The sequence below is a fragment of the Macrotis lagotis genome, chromosome 1, assembly GCF_037893015.1.
Source record: "Macrotis lagotis isolate mMagLag1 chromosome 1, bilby.v1.9.chrom.fasta, whole genome shotgun sequence".
Lineage (NCBI taxonomy): Eukaryota > Metazoa > Chordata > Mammalia > Peramelemorphia > Peramelidae > Macrotis > Macrotis lagotis.
Window position 1 is genome coordinate 207,726,906 of NC_133658.1, and position 18,079 is coordinate 207,744,984.

At 35.8% G+C, this 18,079-nt stretch overlaps 1 protein-coding gene across 4 annotated transcripts in view; it reads left to right on the forward strand.

Moving 5' to 3' along the window:
• TRAPPC12 (trafficking protein particle complex subunit 12) overlaps nt 1-11,146 on the forward strand; it is a 152,359-nt gene extending 141,213 nt beyond the window's left edge. For all 4 annotated transcript variants that reach the window (XM_074209583.1, XM_074209580.1, XM_074209582.1 and 1 more), the window contains 3 exons: nt 6,746-6,846; nt 7,648-7,735; nt 8,800-11,146. In XM_074209583.1, the coding sequence (XP_074065684.1) occupies nt 6,746-6,846; nt 7,648-7,735; nt 8,800-9,042 (432 nt within the window). In that variant the 3' untranslated portion in view covers nt 9,043-11,146. The remainder of the gene's footprint in view (nt 1-6,745; nt 6,847-7,647; nt 7,736-8,799) is intronic.
• Nucleotides 11,147-18,079: the final 6,933 nt, after the last annotated feature.

Genomic DNA, 18,079 nt, shown 5'->3' on the forward strand with positions numbered 1-18,079 from the left:
ATCAAATAATAATCAATATTCTACCTAATTTTCATAACCTCACTCCCAGCCCTCTTTAAGGTATATACATTTCTTCTCACACTCTACATTCCAGGCAATCAAACCTTTTTTGTATTTCCTCCACACAGTATTCCATCTTCCACTCCTCTGTCCTTGGACAGTTGCTTCCCATTCCTGACTCTCATTTACTAATGTTCTTCCCTAACTTCCCTTTGTCTATATTTTATATACTTTGTGTTTATTTGTGTTCATTTTGTGTATTCTTCATAGAATGTAAACTCCTTGAACACAAGGACCATTTTGGTTTTATATCCTTAGCACCTAACACAATCCCTGGAAGATAGCAGACATTTAATATTATCGATTGAATGGTAGCCACAAAATTAGTATCTCTATATTAGAATGAGGCACAAAAGACATCTAGTTCTGAATATGCCTTTTGAATCTCTTATCAAAAAGAAATATATTTTAAAAAATAGATAAACCATGACTCAGATTTTCCTTATTTCCATAAGCAGCCTACATTTACTGCTCTTTCCTTTTAAAGGCAAAATAATACTAAATGCAACATAAATATAAGACTCTATCTATATGACATATGTGTAGTACATAAATATGGGACACTTAATAGCAAAATATGAACTTATATATATTGCAATCTCTTTTTTTCTCCCCTCTTTCTAAATCATGTTGAATAGAAGTTTTTTTCTCTTTCTCCCCCAAAAGAGTTTATTGCAAGGACTATAATATATGAGAAAACAGTCATCAAGGAAAAGAAAATGAGCTGGTTGGTGTGTGGCAAGAAGAGGGGATGGCATGTATCACTACAATTGTCAAAAGAAAGCGGAGAGTCCTCCAGCATGAATGGAGTATTTTGGGAAAACATAAAAACAAGTTGCATTTTTGGATGAGGCCTATATCATTGAAAGAAATTCCTGAATCAATGAGATCACAGTTCCATTTGAGTAATATGCCCTGAAATAAGGAACTGTCCCAAATGAATTAAAAATACAGTAATAATTAGGAATCTCAGCTTTACCCATATTCTATTACTGATATAACAGACAGTGGGTGAAGAACATAGTGGAGCCTCTATTTAAAAGGGACAGCTATTATCAATCAATTATAAGAATGAAGGTGAAAGACAAATTTTTGTCCCCAAACCTTCTCCACCACCACTAGAATAAAACAGAATGAAAGATTTGGATAAAACCTTGCCAAATATCTATATTTGGGGAGCAGGAAAAAAAAAGCAAGCAGAGAATCAGATCCCATGCATCTTGGCCACAAATTAACATTATTTGTAATGTATTGTATACTCTTTATTTTGTTAAATATTTCCCATTTACATTCTGCGGCTTGGGTTGGGAGTTTGTCATCCTAGTATATTGAGAGGTTAAGTGATTCACCCAGCAGCTACCCTTCTAATATGTGTCATATGCCGGATTTAAACCAGGTCTTTCTGGAATGGACACTACCTGTCTAGCTACTTAACCAACCTAACTCATATTAAGCTAATCAAGTAAAAGCTTTTCTGAAATGGTAAGTTGAAAAATTGAAATTGAAAATTGAAAAATGTTTTTCATGTGTAAAATCTGTGAAATAAATCTTAACACCTAAATGTCTAGAAACACTGTATTGAACCAATATGTTTATGACTAGAGTTTAATGGCAGTTAATATAAAATATATGTGAGAATTAGTTATACACTCTGAGTTTACATTCATAGAAGTGTAGTGTTGAAATTGTATTATAATGGAAAACATACAAATAGACATCAGAAGACAAAATTAATCTTGACACAAGTATTTAGTAGTTCTGTGACCTTGGGCAAGTCATGTGACTTTTATACTTCCAGGTCTTCATTCCATTCCTCCTTTACAAAATAGAAATAATCCTTTCCCTCTAGATTGAATTTCTTGTAAGCATCACCTAAGATAATGTATGTGAAAGTGCTTTGACATCCATAAATCACTCTCAGAAAGTAAAGTATTGTTATTATTTCTCTAAACTACTCAGACCACGTCTGAAATATTGCTAACTTTGAAACACTGTATTTTGAGAGGAGCATTGATAGAGCATGTTAGGTAAGGCAGCCAGGATTGTGAAGGGCCTTTAACTGTTTGTCAGGAGAAATGGGGAAGCTTAGCCTGGAGACAGACAAGACTATTTTTCTTCAAATATTAAAGGACTGGCATAGAAGAGGATATAAATTTGTTTTGTATTGCTCCAGAGAATAGGACTGATAGGTGACAGTTAAATAGAGACAGAGATATAAGAAAGAATTTGCAAACAATTATAACTATCCAGGAGTGCAACCCTTAAAGTAGTGAGATAATAACTTCCATTAAGCAAGCAGAATGCCAGATGATCATCTCAGAAAATGTTGACAAGCTCAGATTAGAGATAGTATTAGATATCCTGTAAGGCTTTTCCCAGGTCTATGATGCTAAAATTTATTTAGATTTTACTTGACATATTAGTTCTCACTAATTCATCAATTCCAAAAATAATTAAGTATGTAGTATATGTGCTAGGCATGAACAGAGTATACAATGAAATAAATCTAAACCACAGTCGGGCTTTTAAGGAACCCACATCTTACTAAGTGATATGTATGAATAGCTTCATGACAGTATAAAATATAGATGTTGTATATATTATATCCCTCTATAGAAGGTAAACTTGAAGAAGGTATCCCCACCACCTTGTAGTAGTAGATCCTTATTAAGTGCTTATCAGAATATTAATTGATTACCTAGTTCATTGTCAGATAAGTGGTATAAATAATTTGCCATTGGAATTCAGAATAGAAAAAAGAATACTGTGGCCTAGAGTGGGCAGGGAAAGTTCCTGAAAAACAATTCATTGAGCTAATTCTTGAAAAGTGAATAGGAGTTGAATTGTCAGAGTAGAAAGAAAAGAGGTGGTAAGTTGCAGTGGCAGACATGTTTCATTAGAAAGGGCAAAAAAAACCCACTTTAGTTGAAGCAGACAGTTCCAATGGGAGTAAATGAGAGGGAAGTACAGATTGGATGGAACATATTGTAGCCCACATTAAGTATGAGGCTCTTAAAACTTTGGGTTCTAAACAATAGGAAACCACTGAAGATTTTGATTAGGTCATGGTGATAAGATTAAAGAAGTGTTTTAGGGAGAATGATTTGGCAGTGGTAAAGAAAACTTAGTAGAAGGAGAAGATGAAGAAGGCAACCAAAGCAGTAAGACCCTAATACAGTATGGTCAGATGTAAAATCATAAGGATTGGTGATTGCAGTAAGGAAATAATGAGTGGATATGAATGGCAATATGTAGGAAGAATTAACGGTGGGAGAAGAAATGGCTACTCATCAAATTTAAGAATTAAGAATAAAGGAATAGTCAAAGATGAATTTGAAACTGAGTTTAGATAACTGATTTCCCATATTCTTTTCCTTTCCCCTCAACCTCCTGGGATGGGGTGGGGAGGATTAGTGGGGAGAAAGATGATGTCAGTTTTGAATATTTTGAGTTTGAGGTGCTATCCAAGGGAAAATTTTCACTCTATTTGGAAATACAATCCTGGATTTATAAAGACAGAAGTTAGCACTAAAGATAGAAATCTTGCAGTGATCACCATGGCTAAATTCATAAACGTAATCAACCAGTAAACATTTATTAAGTGCCTCCTATATGTCAGATACAATGCTCAGTGCAGCTAACAAGAGAAAGAGAACATAGATAGAAAAGAACAGAAGCTGAAGATTAAACATTAAGAAACAGCCACAGTTGAGGCAGACGAAAAGAAAGGGATACCAGAAGAGAATCACAGTCATGAAATTTTAGGTCCATGCCCAAAAGGAATCTCACCCCACTATAAAACACCCCTCAAGTAGTTATCCAGCCTCTGATTAAATCCCTCAGTTAAGAGGACTACCTTCCTAGGCAACCTGTTTTACTTAAAAATTCTGCTGGTTAGGGAGTCTTTTTGAAAATCAAAAAAAATTGACTCTTTGCAGCTTCCACCCAATGCTGTTAGCTCTGCCTTATAGAAGCAGACATAACAAATATAATCCCTCTTTCACGTGTCTGTGAACAAAGCAGAATTGTAATATCTCAAAAGAAATGTGAGAAGTACAAATTTAGAGATATTTCCACTCCAAATGTTCACGTGGACTATTTGTGCCTTACCTCTGGTACAGCCTTCCAAGATCATATTAGTCTGATCAGCCACAAGTTGGACACACTATACCTTGATTCCAACATAGTGATTGATGGTATTTTAGTCCTCTTTGAGAACAAAGGATGACAGCCAACCAACCAATTGGCCCTTTAGACGCTTGAAGATAATCCATCGTGTCCATCATGATTCCCTTAGTCTTCTCTCTCTAAACTAAAGAACCCAATTCTTTCAAATAATGCTCCTCAAGGCTTTTCATTGCCCTGATGCCCACATCCAGATAGCCTCTGTGATCAGTATTTTTCATACATTGTTATGTCCATAACTGAATACAGATGTGGTCTGTCTATTTCAGAATAAAGGAGTAGTTATTTGTTTCAGAAAGGAAAATAATGGAAAAAGAAAACAATAATGTCAGATTCCTGGGATTTTTTTTTTCATTTCATAAGAGCACCAAATCTTGAAGTAGTCACTTGCCTTACTAGACTGAAATGCCTTGGAGGGAATTCAGCACAAAAATTTCAAGTATGCAATCATAAAAAATGAGGGAATTGTTGTAAAAGAGTGTGACTTCATATTGTTTACATGATCAGAGTATCCTGTGGACATTAGATATTGTTCATTAGTGCCCTTTGTGATACTGTGATCTTGACTATGCATCCGCATTAAAATTATGAGTAGGAATAAATATTCAGGCTTTCTTGATGGAGAAAGATGCACATATGAGCATTAGCAGTCAGGCACATGGTTGCCAGCACTCAAACAATCTGCTTCCCTCTTCTCCTCCAACTAGTCAGATGCACTATAAGCTTTTTAAATTTTTCTCCCTGAAAATTGCTTTCAAAGAGTTGATTCTGTCACTTAAAAATGAATTCTTTCATTTGTTGTATATTAGTTAAGTTGACTATACGGAAGCAGGCCTTCATTCCAATTATAAAGGATATCATTAGAAAAGAAAGCATATGACTAAGATTTTACTAATATCTTTCATTACAAATTTGCTAGTTTTGGTAAAAAAAATTGTCATTTCAACTTAATTATCTAGTTTCAAGTTCTGAAAATCCCATTACAATAAACTCCATTATTTCTAATATTTATTTCTACCAAATTTCATTATCATAGAAGATAAGAATGACCCATGGTGTTTTTTAATTCATTAACAAGAGAGAGTGCTCCAGACTCAGAAAGTAAAGTTTATCCTCAAATTTTTCTTTCAATTTTTCCTGACCCTCCCATTTCTGTCATTTCCATTTTGTATCACATTCTTTTTTTTGTGGGAATATTTTATATATATTCCTCCCCTCCCAACTTTTTGAAAACTTTTTTATTCAAGAATTGTATCATTTCTTATCTTTGTATACCTGGCACTTAGACAGTGACTTTCACACCAGATGTGCTTAGTCCATGTTTTATTGAATTGAATTTTTCATACACCAACTTCATGTTGTTCCTTCTCTCAACTCTTGTATCTTTCTGTATATTGTTTTTTTGGGGGTGGGTAATTTGAGAATTTAGGTCAGTCTTGTTTAGGAGGTTAGAATACATAATGAGATGGAGAGGTATGAGTAGAATTGAAGGATAATTTCTTTCTGATGACAGGACAAAAGAACTGTCAACTCATTTATAGCTCACCTCAGTTTTTTTCTAATCAAAATGCAAACTGCAGCAATCAAATTTCATTATACTGAAGCCATTGCATTAAAAAAAAAAGACCAGAAAATAAATATAGAGGCTGAAAGAGCCAGAAAGGAATTTTAGAAATTATCTAGTACAACTTCTATCATTTTAGAAAGGAAAAGGAAGTTCAGAGAAAGTAAATGATTTGCCCATATGATACAAACACAGTGACAAAGCCAAAACTAGAACCAAGTTTTCCTCAGGTATATTCAAAGCCTCTTTCTTTGTTACTAGAATCTTGGAACATGAAAGAACTTTGTTTTAAATAGCTGATTTTTCTTGAATTCACTTCAAGTTTCCAAGACATACATAATTGGGAAGTATTTTGCACTAATGTGGGGGGGGGAGTCTGAGATTTGTAAATGTACTAATAATGTTCTTTCCCACCCAAAGACTAACTTCAACATTTATTCATTAAAGAAGAACTCAAATGACATAATGATTCTTTCACTCGAAGATGAAATTTTCAGCTGGTCTCAGAATGACCAATAAAAGTTATTAATCTTGTCATGTTTCACATTCTTTTTTAAAATACCATTCTTTTCATTTCAAAGCAGAAAAAAAGTATTTTATTGCATTAATTTTATATATTAATTTATGATGGTTTTATTAAAATTTATTTAATAATTATTATTAATTAATAATAACCCTGTAGTAAAGTATCTACAAAAAAGAATTTTGTAAGCATAAATTCTTCTAATAAATGCAAGCCACTATTGTTATGTGAGTTTATGTTTCTTTGAAAAGAATAGCGATTGTTAAAGGATTGGTAAGATGCTAAGTTTTCTGTTTCCTCTTACCTGATGTTCTAATGCCTTCATATTGTAATTTAATTCACCTTAAAAGTATTTTGATGTAGTTTGAGTTTTTCATTTGGTCTATTAACTATTTAATTTTTTTTCAAATCAGATTGGAGACATAAAGATGGCTGAAAAGTATTTTCAAGATGTTGAGAGAGTAGCACAGAAATTGGATGGACTTCAGAGTAAAATAATGGTTTTAATGAACAGGTATGTTTTTAAACCTATATTTTTTGAAGAACTCCTACAGAAGTTTTAAATTGTGCTTCTGCCTCATTCTTACTTCTTTCCTATCTATGTCTGTCAGGGCTGAGACGGGATTCAAGATAGACTTAGGATTACAAAAACTAATAGCACCTATTTCCCAGGATTGTTGTGAAGGCCAAATGAGATAATTGTAAAGTCCCTGTCGCATAGTGGGCACCATATAAATGTTAGTTATCCTTATTACTACTCTTATTATCTTTATTACTAATATAGCTGCATTAATATGGCCATCTTGTTAAATGTCTGCTTTGGATGACTGACACTATTTTGTTTCATGTATTTTGGTTTTTGGTTGCAAAATCTGACTTTATGAGTAAAATGACATCTTAATAATGTGAAACCTTGTGTGCCTATACATCTATTAAGATATGAGTTGTCATATATGGTATGTAGGGAACACATAGGAATTCAAAATACAGATCAGGCAGGTATCAGTTTTAATAGCAGAAAGTAATTTTAGGTTGGGTTCCTGTGTGTAAATTAATGAAAGTTAGACTTACTTTATTTTGCTAGCCAGAATGTATAAAATGGTTCAATCAACTAAAATGTCACTACCTCCGTCTGGAAAGCATTAACACCCAGACTGCTCAAGATTACACTTTGAAGAGCAAATGTCAGAAATGCTCATATCTTTAAAGTTACGGGTAGGGGGAAGGGGACAGCTTCACTCCATCAATTCTGTTTGATATATTATCATTTTTGAGTTCTCCAAGTTAATTGCTTTTTGTGTCACTTATATTACAGAGCATTCCTTCATCTTGGACAGAATAACTTTGCAGAGGCTCACAAATTCTTCACAGAAATTCTGAGGATAGAACCAACAAATGCAGTGGTAAACTACTACCTAAGGAGCAGAATTTTTAGTAACCTTAGAACCCAGTACTACAAACTTTTATGAAGCAAACACTTAAGTAGAACATTCTGCTAAGCACCAACAGGGGAGGAGAAGAGGAAGAAGTTAAGTGTTAGAGGAACTCAGTGCCTGACCTTAAACCTTTTTCTGACAGAGGAACTATGTAAAGTTTCACAGAAGGGCATTGGACAAGTCTAGAAGAGTTTTGGGCTTCATGCATTCTGAAGATTCACAGGATCTAATTTGATCATCTGATAGAACCCTAGAGGACATCTGGTAGAGCTCTAGAGGCTGATGCATAGATCCCCCATCATTTTAAAGATTAGAAAACTGAATCCCAGGGACATTAAGTGGCCTGCCCAAAGTCACATGAGTAGAATAAGTGACAGAAGTAGACTTTGAACTCAGATCTTCTAAAAAAAAATTTCCAGCTCTCTTTCCATTGTACCTTGATGACTCTCCATTAAAAATAAAATTGATTAGAGAGTTGTCTTGGGCCTTGAGAACCTAAATTACTTGACCATGATCACAAAAGTAGTATCAATAAGAAGCTAGATTTAAATGAAGGTCTTTTATAAGCATATTAAATTTCTGCTTCCAAGTCACCTAGAACATGGGAGTCAACAAAATAGCTGTGCTACTAAGTAACTAACCATATGACCTGAAAATAGTCAATTTCCTTTCTCCGGGCCTTAGCTTTCTTTCCTTTCTGTCAGAAAAAGAGGTTGATTTAGATGACTTCTAAGTCTCCTTCTTTTTGCCTTATGTTCAGTTACATTTGCATCAGGTAATTTATTTTATCTAACTAGTGTGACCCTTCTTTTACACTGAGGGATTTTAAGTCCTTAGTGCACACTGACCACAATATAGGCCACAGGACCACTTAGTTAGAAACAAATCCTAGTACAAAGAACTCGAGGTTTAGGAAAGTACTTGGGTATAGAAGAACAGGTAAATGTTTTTCTGAGTTAATTACAAAAGCTATCTTTCCAAACATTTAGTCACTCTAGTCTGATTTGATGGTCTGTGTTCTGTTTCTCTAGGCTAATAACAATGCTGCTGTTTGTCTGCTTTATCTGGGGAAATTGAAGGATTCCCTCCGGCAACTGGAAGGAATGGTTCAGCAGGATCCTAAACACTACCTCCATGAGAGTGTTCTTTTCAATTTGACAACTATGTATGAACTGGAGTCATCCCGAAGTATGCAGAAGAAACAGTCTCTGCTTGAGGCTGTAGCTGTCAAAGAGGGTGACAGCTTTAACACTCAGTGTCTCAAGTTAGGATAGATCATTTAATTTTGCCAGTTCCTTTCCTGAAAGGCTAATTAAAAAAACTGTATATACTAAAGCTAATATATAAACGTTACTTTAACAGATTTTTAAAAAACCTCTTGTATTATTGTAATTTGGAGAGTTGCTAAGGTGTCTAAAGGGCATCTGGAGCAACCACCCAGGCTCTCCCAGCCCTGACAGTATTTTGAGCTTCAGCCAGCTTTCTCCCCATAGCCCTGCCACTATTTTTTGGAGGAAAAAGAGGTAAACATACTTTTAGGCTGTTATTCATAGCTAGAGAAAATTGAAATTAAGCAGTTGGAAGCCTTTTGTTTACTCACTGAGACTAACCTACTTCATTTATTTATTTCTGAATATCCTAAGAGAGAAGTTGAAAAATATAATACAAACTAAACTTGTTATATTCCTAAGTATTCAAGGAAATTTATGAATAATGAAAGGGAAATTTCAAACACAGACTGCCATTTATCTTCTACAACTGGTAGTCACCTCCTGCATCCCCCCTAAAACTAAATGCATCAGTTTTATTAATCAAATTCTTTTTCAGCTGTGTGCTTAAAACCTTGGGCTCTCAGTTAAGGTTTTAATCTGGGCGAAGAATCCATCATTAAGTCTCTTCTCTTTTATACTTTATAAACTAGGGGCAGGGGAGTGGAACCTAAACCATGTATAATTTTTGAAGGTAAAATATAGACATGTGTACAATATTTTAAAGTTTTTAATATATATATGAATTAGGAGATATTTGGGAGCCCAATTTATACATAATCTTTTATGTTTGCATTTTAGCTTATGGATATATTTAGGAATTGTTTTGTTTTCAGAAAGACCAATATACAAAAAAAAGGCAAATAAGGGAATGATTATTAACATTGCTTAAGGATTCTTCATAATATAGAATTATAATCCTTAAGGGCTTCTTAAATTGGAAACATTTTAAATGATTCATTTTAACCTGGTCACAAACAAATATATTGCAAAGCACAAGGTAAACCAATAAATTTCCTTTTCATTTGTAAAGTTTTTTTCTCTAAAAATGCATCAATTGTTCTTCAAACATGGCATCTAAATTTCAGACAACATTTTTAAAGTACTTTACTATATTTTGGATCAGGAATTCTTATCCTCAAGTTCAAAATCTGTTTTAAAAAACATTTTTATAGCTATTTCAATATATTTAGGGGGTTTTGGTAATGTTTTATATTTTGTTTTATATATTTAAAAACATTCTGAGAAAGTCCATAGACCAAAGTGGTCCAATGGCAAACAAAAAGGTTAAGAAACCTGTATAGAGTTTAAAAATGATGGAAGCAAAAGAGACCTGAAATTATAATACTATTCTAAAAAGATTTTTTTTTTAATCTGGGCTCATAGTGGGACAAAATTAAAACTTTTCATTTAAAAAAGGCTAAGTATCAGATGATATAATTTGGAGTCTTTCACCTCAAGGACTGTGCTTCTAATCTGGCCCCAGGGGAATAAGAGATGGAGGCTTCCCCTCTGGTTCAAATATGGAACCAAATGGGGGAGGGAGACAGGCAGTCTCAAGAGGATTGGTAATGGATTATAGAATCTGTCATTTCTAGGTCAGTGGTTCAAAACAGGAAGAGGTCAGTTTGCATGAAAGTGGTTAATATCTCATAGTTATCTTCTAGACATAGCCGAAGTAAAATTGGAAATATGAATCATAATTCCTAGTTAACAGTCGTCTACATCCCAGAAGCTACTACCTTCATTCCCATTAATTGCTATCCATACTCAGAGTGTTACTGGAGAAGGGCATTACATTGAGTGGGTTCTCTTTTAGGTCTACAGATGACTTCATCTAATCAGAGTTATAGAGCTAATGGAATTTAAGGATGAAAGAATATATATTACAATTCTCAATGTGTTTTGTACTCTAGATATATAGCTTATGTTGACAGACTTTTTTTTTTTTACTTGTTTGGTTTTTTGTTTTTGGTGAGAGGTTAGTTTTGTTGGCTTTTTGCTTTTTTCAATTTGTGAGTTCTTAAACATAAAGAAATTTTTCTTTGCTTATATATTGGCAACCAGTCTATCAAATAAGTGATATTAATAAATTTGATGCATAATTGTTTATCTTTTTTAAATAGTGGGCTTAAATCTAGAAAGAAAATTTATCTCTAGAAAACTCAATACTAGAAAATATATCTAGAAAACTCAATACCTGAACATCAAAGGAAACTGCCAGTTATATAAAATTCTAAGCTTAAAACTGCATATCCATTATAATTATTAAACCAGATGGTTTTTAAACATATATTAATATTATTAGTCTTGTCCTAGAATTTTGATTTCATGAAGTCTATGTTCATCATAAGGAAGAATTTATAATTACAGACCTATAGTATTATATATGGGAAACTGGTGTTGTTGGGGGGGGAATGGTTTTGAAGTGAAAAGTTTGAATTCCATTTTTGCTACCAATTATTTGTGTAGTCTTTGGACAAGTCACCTCTTATGGTTCCTCATCTGAGACTCAGGGGAAGGAATGAGTGACATACATTATCTCTAAGGTCTCTTCCAGCTCCAGATCCTAAGATCTTCCCCTGGTCCTCAAAATAAAATGCAGGGACTTGATGAAAATGCCTTTTCTTACATTTTAATAAATTTATATTTGATAGCTGTTTTTTAATACATAGAATTGTGACAGTTTCAAATAGCCCATGATTCAATGTGTAGGCAACTGGGATTTACTTTTTTTTTTCTTAAAAGGGTAAGAAGATTAGCAAGTAATTAAAAGAAAGAGATACTAAAGTAAAGTAATGCCTACCTGAGGCTTTCTTCCAGAAAGGTTTATTGATATAATTTCAGAAAATTCAAAAGAACACTGGGGAAAAAAGGGAGAACTTTGGGCAGATAATGAACGGTAACCTGGGGCATTTTATTTCTGAAATAAATACTACAGAGTTCACAAGGATCACCAGAACTTAAGCCCTAAAAATAAGGCAGACATTTTGAATTATAATAATAGCAACAACAACACATTTCTATTACACTTTTAAGGTTTATAAGTGGCTTCCCTCAGATCCCTACAAGGTAGCTCATGACAGTGCTGTTTTCCCTATTTCCCAAATGAGGAAATAGCCTTAAAGTATTAAGAGACTTTCCTGCAGTAGGTAATACCGCTACAAATTGTCAGAGGATAAATTTGAACCCATGTCCCCTGACTCCTAGGCATTACCATTTCCACTAGGCTTTCACATTACAAGAAAGGTCATCAGAATGCTTATTGCTTTGTGAAATAACTCATGGCTTCCAGGGAACCCTATGGAAGCTGGTGAGATTTGATAACTTATTGGATATGTGGGGCAAGAAAGACTGAGACATGGAGAATGATACCAAGTTTTGAAGTCACCTAACAAAAATGAAAACTTTGGGAGGACCCAGTCCTATATAATCTAAGAAACCAATCTCTTTGAAGAGCTCTGTAAAGGCCACAATACTGCCTCCTGGAATTCTCTGTAAATCCTGAAGGAGTATCATTGATTCCCCTTTCTCTACTACATGAATTAATGAATTAAGCAAAGTTTTTCTTTGGCACCTCCATACTTAATTGGTTTATTTTGTAATTTTATGTAATTTTGAAAAATATTTTTAAAACATTATAAAAAGGGAACTGAAAGCTTCCTGAAACTGTCAAGATCATAGCTAAGAACAGAATTTGTATAGTGCTTTAAGATTTGCAAAGCAAAATATTATTGTATGTTATCCTTAGAAATAGGTGCTTTTATTCTCATTTTCCTGATGAAGAAACTGAGGCAGAGAGGTAAATAATTTGCCTAGGATCACACAGTAGGTGTCTTGAGGATGGTTATGATTAATCTTTGATTTAGAGTGTACACTGTAACAATTATAATAGTAGATTACCCCTAATCTTCACCAAATCAAGTAATCTGAAATTTCTATCCTTTCCAATATTGCCTCTGATCTCATAATTTCCACATCGAATGGCCTCTTATTAATCCCCATCCTTCTACATCTGTGAAGCATTTGACACCACCTTGTTCTCCTATAGACTCTTTTCACTCTTGTATTTTCTCTACCTGTAAGCACACCCCAAGGCCACCCTGGGTCTTCACTTTTCTCTCTGCACTCACTCACTCACTGACCTCGGCCTCCATGGGGATGCCCAGACCTCTTCATCCAGCCCTTGTGTCTTTTGAGACCTAGCCTATGTTATCAGCTGATTCTGGAACATTCAGATTGGGTGTCCCATGAGTATCCCAAGCTTTCCTCTGAACCCTTCCCTTTCCTTCATTTCCCTAGTGCCACTGAAGGTGCTGCCATCCTCAGAGGCATGAGGCTTTGCAGCTCTTGATGATTTTCTTAGCCCTCCCTCTGAATCCATCCCAAATGTCTCCACAACATTGCTCAAATACGTTCCATCTCTTCCACCAGCTGAACTCAGACCCCCCCCTCGCCTCTTGGCTGGGCTCCATCTCCCAATTCATGCCTTTCCCACTGCTGCTGTGTCTAAGCTTGGCATCCTTAGCCTCCTCACCTCTTCTCAACCTTGTCTATGAAAAGTTTACAGATTTCCCAGTTAAGGATCCCCCCCCAAAAAAAACTTCATTTTGTAACTACTGTACATATATATGTATATATATATATACACATACATACACACAAACATCTATTTGTGTATTTGTAGGTGTATATTGTGAATGTATGTATACTAAAATAATTTTGTGCTTATTTTTCATATTATGTATGTGCCAAAAATACATGTTGCCTCCCTTATCAAATTATAAGCTCTCTTAGAGCTGTTGTCTCTATATCTCTAGCACCCACAATTAATAAATCTTTGTTGATTCATAGATTTAGAAGACAATTTAGCATAGATCTAAGTGTAACCGAATACAGACTTCTTCCTCAACCCTCCTGCAAGTCACCAGTCATTCTGAAAGCATAGATATAACAATGTACTCTGAATATTGTCATCAAGATAGCTGGACTCTTCATTTTATAGGCTCCCCTTAAAGCTTCAGTTTGTAATCCACCTCAGAGAATTTGTTTTTCCTTTAAAGATTTTATTTATTTGAAGTTTTACAATTTTCCCCCAATCTTGCTTCCCACCTCCCACAGAAGTCAATTTGCCAGTCAGAGAATTCTTTTAAAAAATGGAGGGGGAAGAACTGTGGACAGAGATGTTCCATATGTTGTTAGAGTCATTCTATCCATTGTTTTTGTCACCAGTGATACCTATTGCAAAATTAAGTCTTTTTCCCAGTCCTCATCCTTGACTTCTAGTCTTTAAGTGTTGGCCATTGCCTCTGAGTTTTCTTGGACTCATTATCTTGCTTGACATCACTGGTACCTGAGTGTCCCATAGGCAACCCAAACTCCATATGATAAGAAACTCATTGTCATTCCTTTTATGTCCATTTCCTTCTCTGGTATTAGTTGTTGTTTGATTTTGGTTTTTTTTTTTAATTTTATCCAGGATACAGTCATTCTTTCAGCAACCCCAAGTGCAAAACTTGGTATCATTCATTAACTGACTTGAACTCTTCTCCCCCCATCCAATCATAGTTCAGCCTTGTCATCTCCACCCCCTCCATATCAGTCATGTTCCTCCCCTTCTCTTTTTTCCCATCATAACCACCAAATGCAGACCCTTATCATCTCTCACTTGGATTATTGCCATGCCAACAGGGCTTCCTTCATCTAGTGTCTCCTGTTTCTATTAGGTTGTCTTCCTTGAAGATGCTGACTTGGTATTTTGTTTTGCTTTTTGTAAAGCCGTGAGGTTAAGTGACTTGCCCAAGGTCATACAGCTAGGTAATTAAGTGTCTGAGGCCGGATTTGAACTCTGGTCCTCCTGACTCCAGGGCTGATGCTTTGTCCTTTACACCACCTAGCTGCCCCCCGAATTGGTATTTCTAAAGTACATAGCTGAAATTTAGTTGACTCCCATTACCTTTAGGCTAAAATACAATTCCTCTAGTAGACATTTAAAGCCCTTGACAATGTGACTCTAGCCCATTTTCCAGACTTATTTTTTAACAATTTACTATACATAATTCACTCTTACACTCTGCTCTGGACAATGTGGTCACTTTGCTGCTCATATACAACATTCCTTCTCACATGTTGGTGTCTTGTGTATTCCACCTCCCCTCCCCTTTACCTCTTTCTATTAGAACTTCCAGTTCCTTCAAGGCTCACCTGCCACCTCCAGTGAAAAGTCTTTCCTATTGCAGTGACACAAAGATCCTTCCTCTGGTTAAGGAAGGGATCTAGAGCAACTACCTGTTTCCTACTGGACTTCTTCCTTGTCTCCAGAAACTCATTCCTGCAAGGTCACATCAATGCTGAGTCTTAAACTTACTCAGTACCACCAGTCCCTCGGGGACCTCCTGCCATTTAATGCCTGGGACAAAATAGAAACTTGATACATGATTATTGATTGATGAATACCCCCATTTGTTTCCTCATCATCCTATTTTTGTACATATCTTGTATTTGCTATTCTGTGAACACATATCCCTACTTCCAACTCAATTTTTAAAATTTGTATCCCCAGGGGCGGCTAGGTGGTACAGTGGATAGAGCACTGGCCTTGGAGTCAGGAGTACCTGAGTTCAAATCCGGCCTCAGACATTTAATAATTACCTAGCCGTGTGGCCTTGGGCAAGCCACTTAACCCCATTGCCTTGCAAAAACTAAACAAAAAATAAAAAACTAAAAAAAAATTGTATCCCCAGTATCTATCAGTACTTGGCACATAGTAGACAAATTCTTGTTTTTTGACCTCCCACATTTTGCATATGAGGAAACTAGGAGATGAGAAAGCCATGAATGACTCAGGATTGACAGACAGGTGATCTTTCTCATTAAAGAGACTTCCCAAATGGTGAAATCCCATGTCCACTTGGATATAATGAGGGCCACACTAGAATGGTGGCAGGGTCAGAAGAGAGAGAAGGCAGTACTTTGGAAGGATATTGCAAGACCTTAGCAACAAAGTGGATATGGGGAGTGAGAAAATGAGGTGACCAAGATGACTGTCAGTTTCTGAGCTTGAGGAACCAGGAGAATGGTGTCCTACAATAGAGAAAGAGTGGGGAAGGATTTAAGATTAATTACATTTTGGACATAGTGAGTTTAAGATGTCTTCTGGACATCCAGGTCATGATGTCTGAAATGCAGAGATACAAGATTGGAGGTCAGTAGAACTTTTGGGGCAGGATAGGTAGATTTGAGAATCATTAGCATAAAGATAGATGGCCATTAACTCCATGTGAGCTAATGAGATAATCAAGTAGTACAGAGGGAGAAGAAACAGGACAAAACCCAGAAGGACACCAGAGACCAAGAGAGAAGGGAGGATTAAAGCACAAAGAATGATCAACAATGTCAAAGACTGAAAAGAAGTCAGGGAGAGTGAGAATACATGTCTAGCACAAAGTTCATGGTAAATAAATGTTGCCTGCCTTCCCTCTCAAACCCAATTCCCAAGCAAGATCTCTACTAGCTGCTACTTCCCTAGCCCAAGGGCTAGGTCATGGAACTATAGAAACAACTATCTCATAAGACTTCCAGCATCCAGCCTGGATCTAGACACAGACAATTGACTTCAGTGATTCTCATAGTCATGGACCCACAGGCAAATAAAACATCAAGGTGCTGGAACCAAGGTCTCTACCACTGATTGATTTTACTGCATAATGGATAGAGAATTCAGGAAGAGCTGAATTCAAATTCAACTCCAGATACTTACGAGCTATGTGACCCTGAGCAAGTCATTTAACCTCTGTCTGCCTTCGTTTCTTCAATTGTAAAAATGGGAATAATAGCACCTTTTCAGAGCTATTGTTAGGTAAATTACTTTGTCTAGTGCCTAGTAAGCACTTTACAAATACTAATTCTCTTCCCTTTCAGTGGATGGTAGGACAAGGGTTCATTATTTTCAGTATCAACCATCACTGCTTACTTAGATCAACTAACTTCTGTGAAGGAAGTGGGAAATGTGCACCTGAGAGCAAAGGGCAAGACACAGGGAGAATTCTTCCTCTCCACTGCCACTCGATAAACTGCCTTTCTCCAGTTTTCACTTTGAAAGTTTGTAGGGTAGAGGCATTTACTCTGTTCTTTTTCCCCCAATCCCTTAATCCAATAGAAGTTGATGGTAATAAATTGGCCTACCTGTCTGCATTTTACTCCAACCAGGAAGTATTGCCATATATATATCCAGTGGAGGATGGACTGGGATGGTCACTGATGACAAGCAGGAACCCACTCGAACCATTTCATGCATAGGAGGATAACCACAAAGAAATAGATTATAAGGTGCTTTCCAAAACAGCCACCATAGAATTCTTAATGTTCCCAAGAAAGCAAAATTGCTGCTACTTTTCAACAGGCATGTTATCCAACATTCTTAGTTTAAAAACAAAAATGTTTCATTTAAAAACTTAATGATATTATTTATTCTTAAGTGCTGATACTTAATCATTTCCCCAATCAGAAGCCCCCTTGTTTTCCACCCCCCCTCCCCAGATCATTATAGGAAAAGGCACAAGGCTTTGCAAATTATTCAAACCCCAGCATCTGTTGCACAAATGCCATTTCAGCATGTTCTCTGCATTTTATTAGGAGTCACTACTGTTCAAATAAAAATGTTATGGGGGTAACTAAGTTTATAACTTGCAAACTCAATGAGCCATTAAATGGGTGGCATTCTTGCCTCCAGTTTGAGCATCCATCAGAAACATGTGGGAAGCTATTACCCCTGCAAAGAGCAAAACATTTGGATATGCAAAGCATAATACAACAAAATCCTGGCTGAGATGACAATCTCCACCTGCTGGGATCCTACCCACCCCTTAAGACCCAGCTCAAATGTTATTTTCTCCATGAAGCCTCACCTAATAATTTTTGCCGGAAGTGAGCACACTTCCTCTCCTCCAGACTCACAAAGCACCTGTACAATACCTGCAAAGATAATGCAGCCAAATATGTTTGCCATCTGGCATTTGAAGAGATGTGGATTTGAATCCTACCT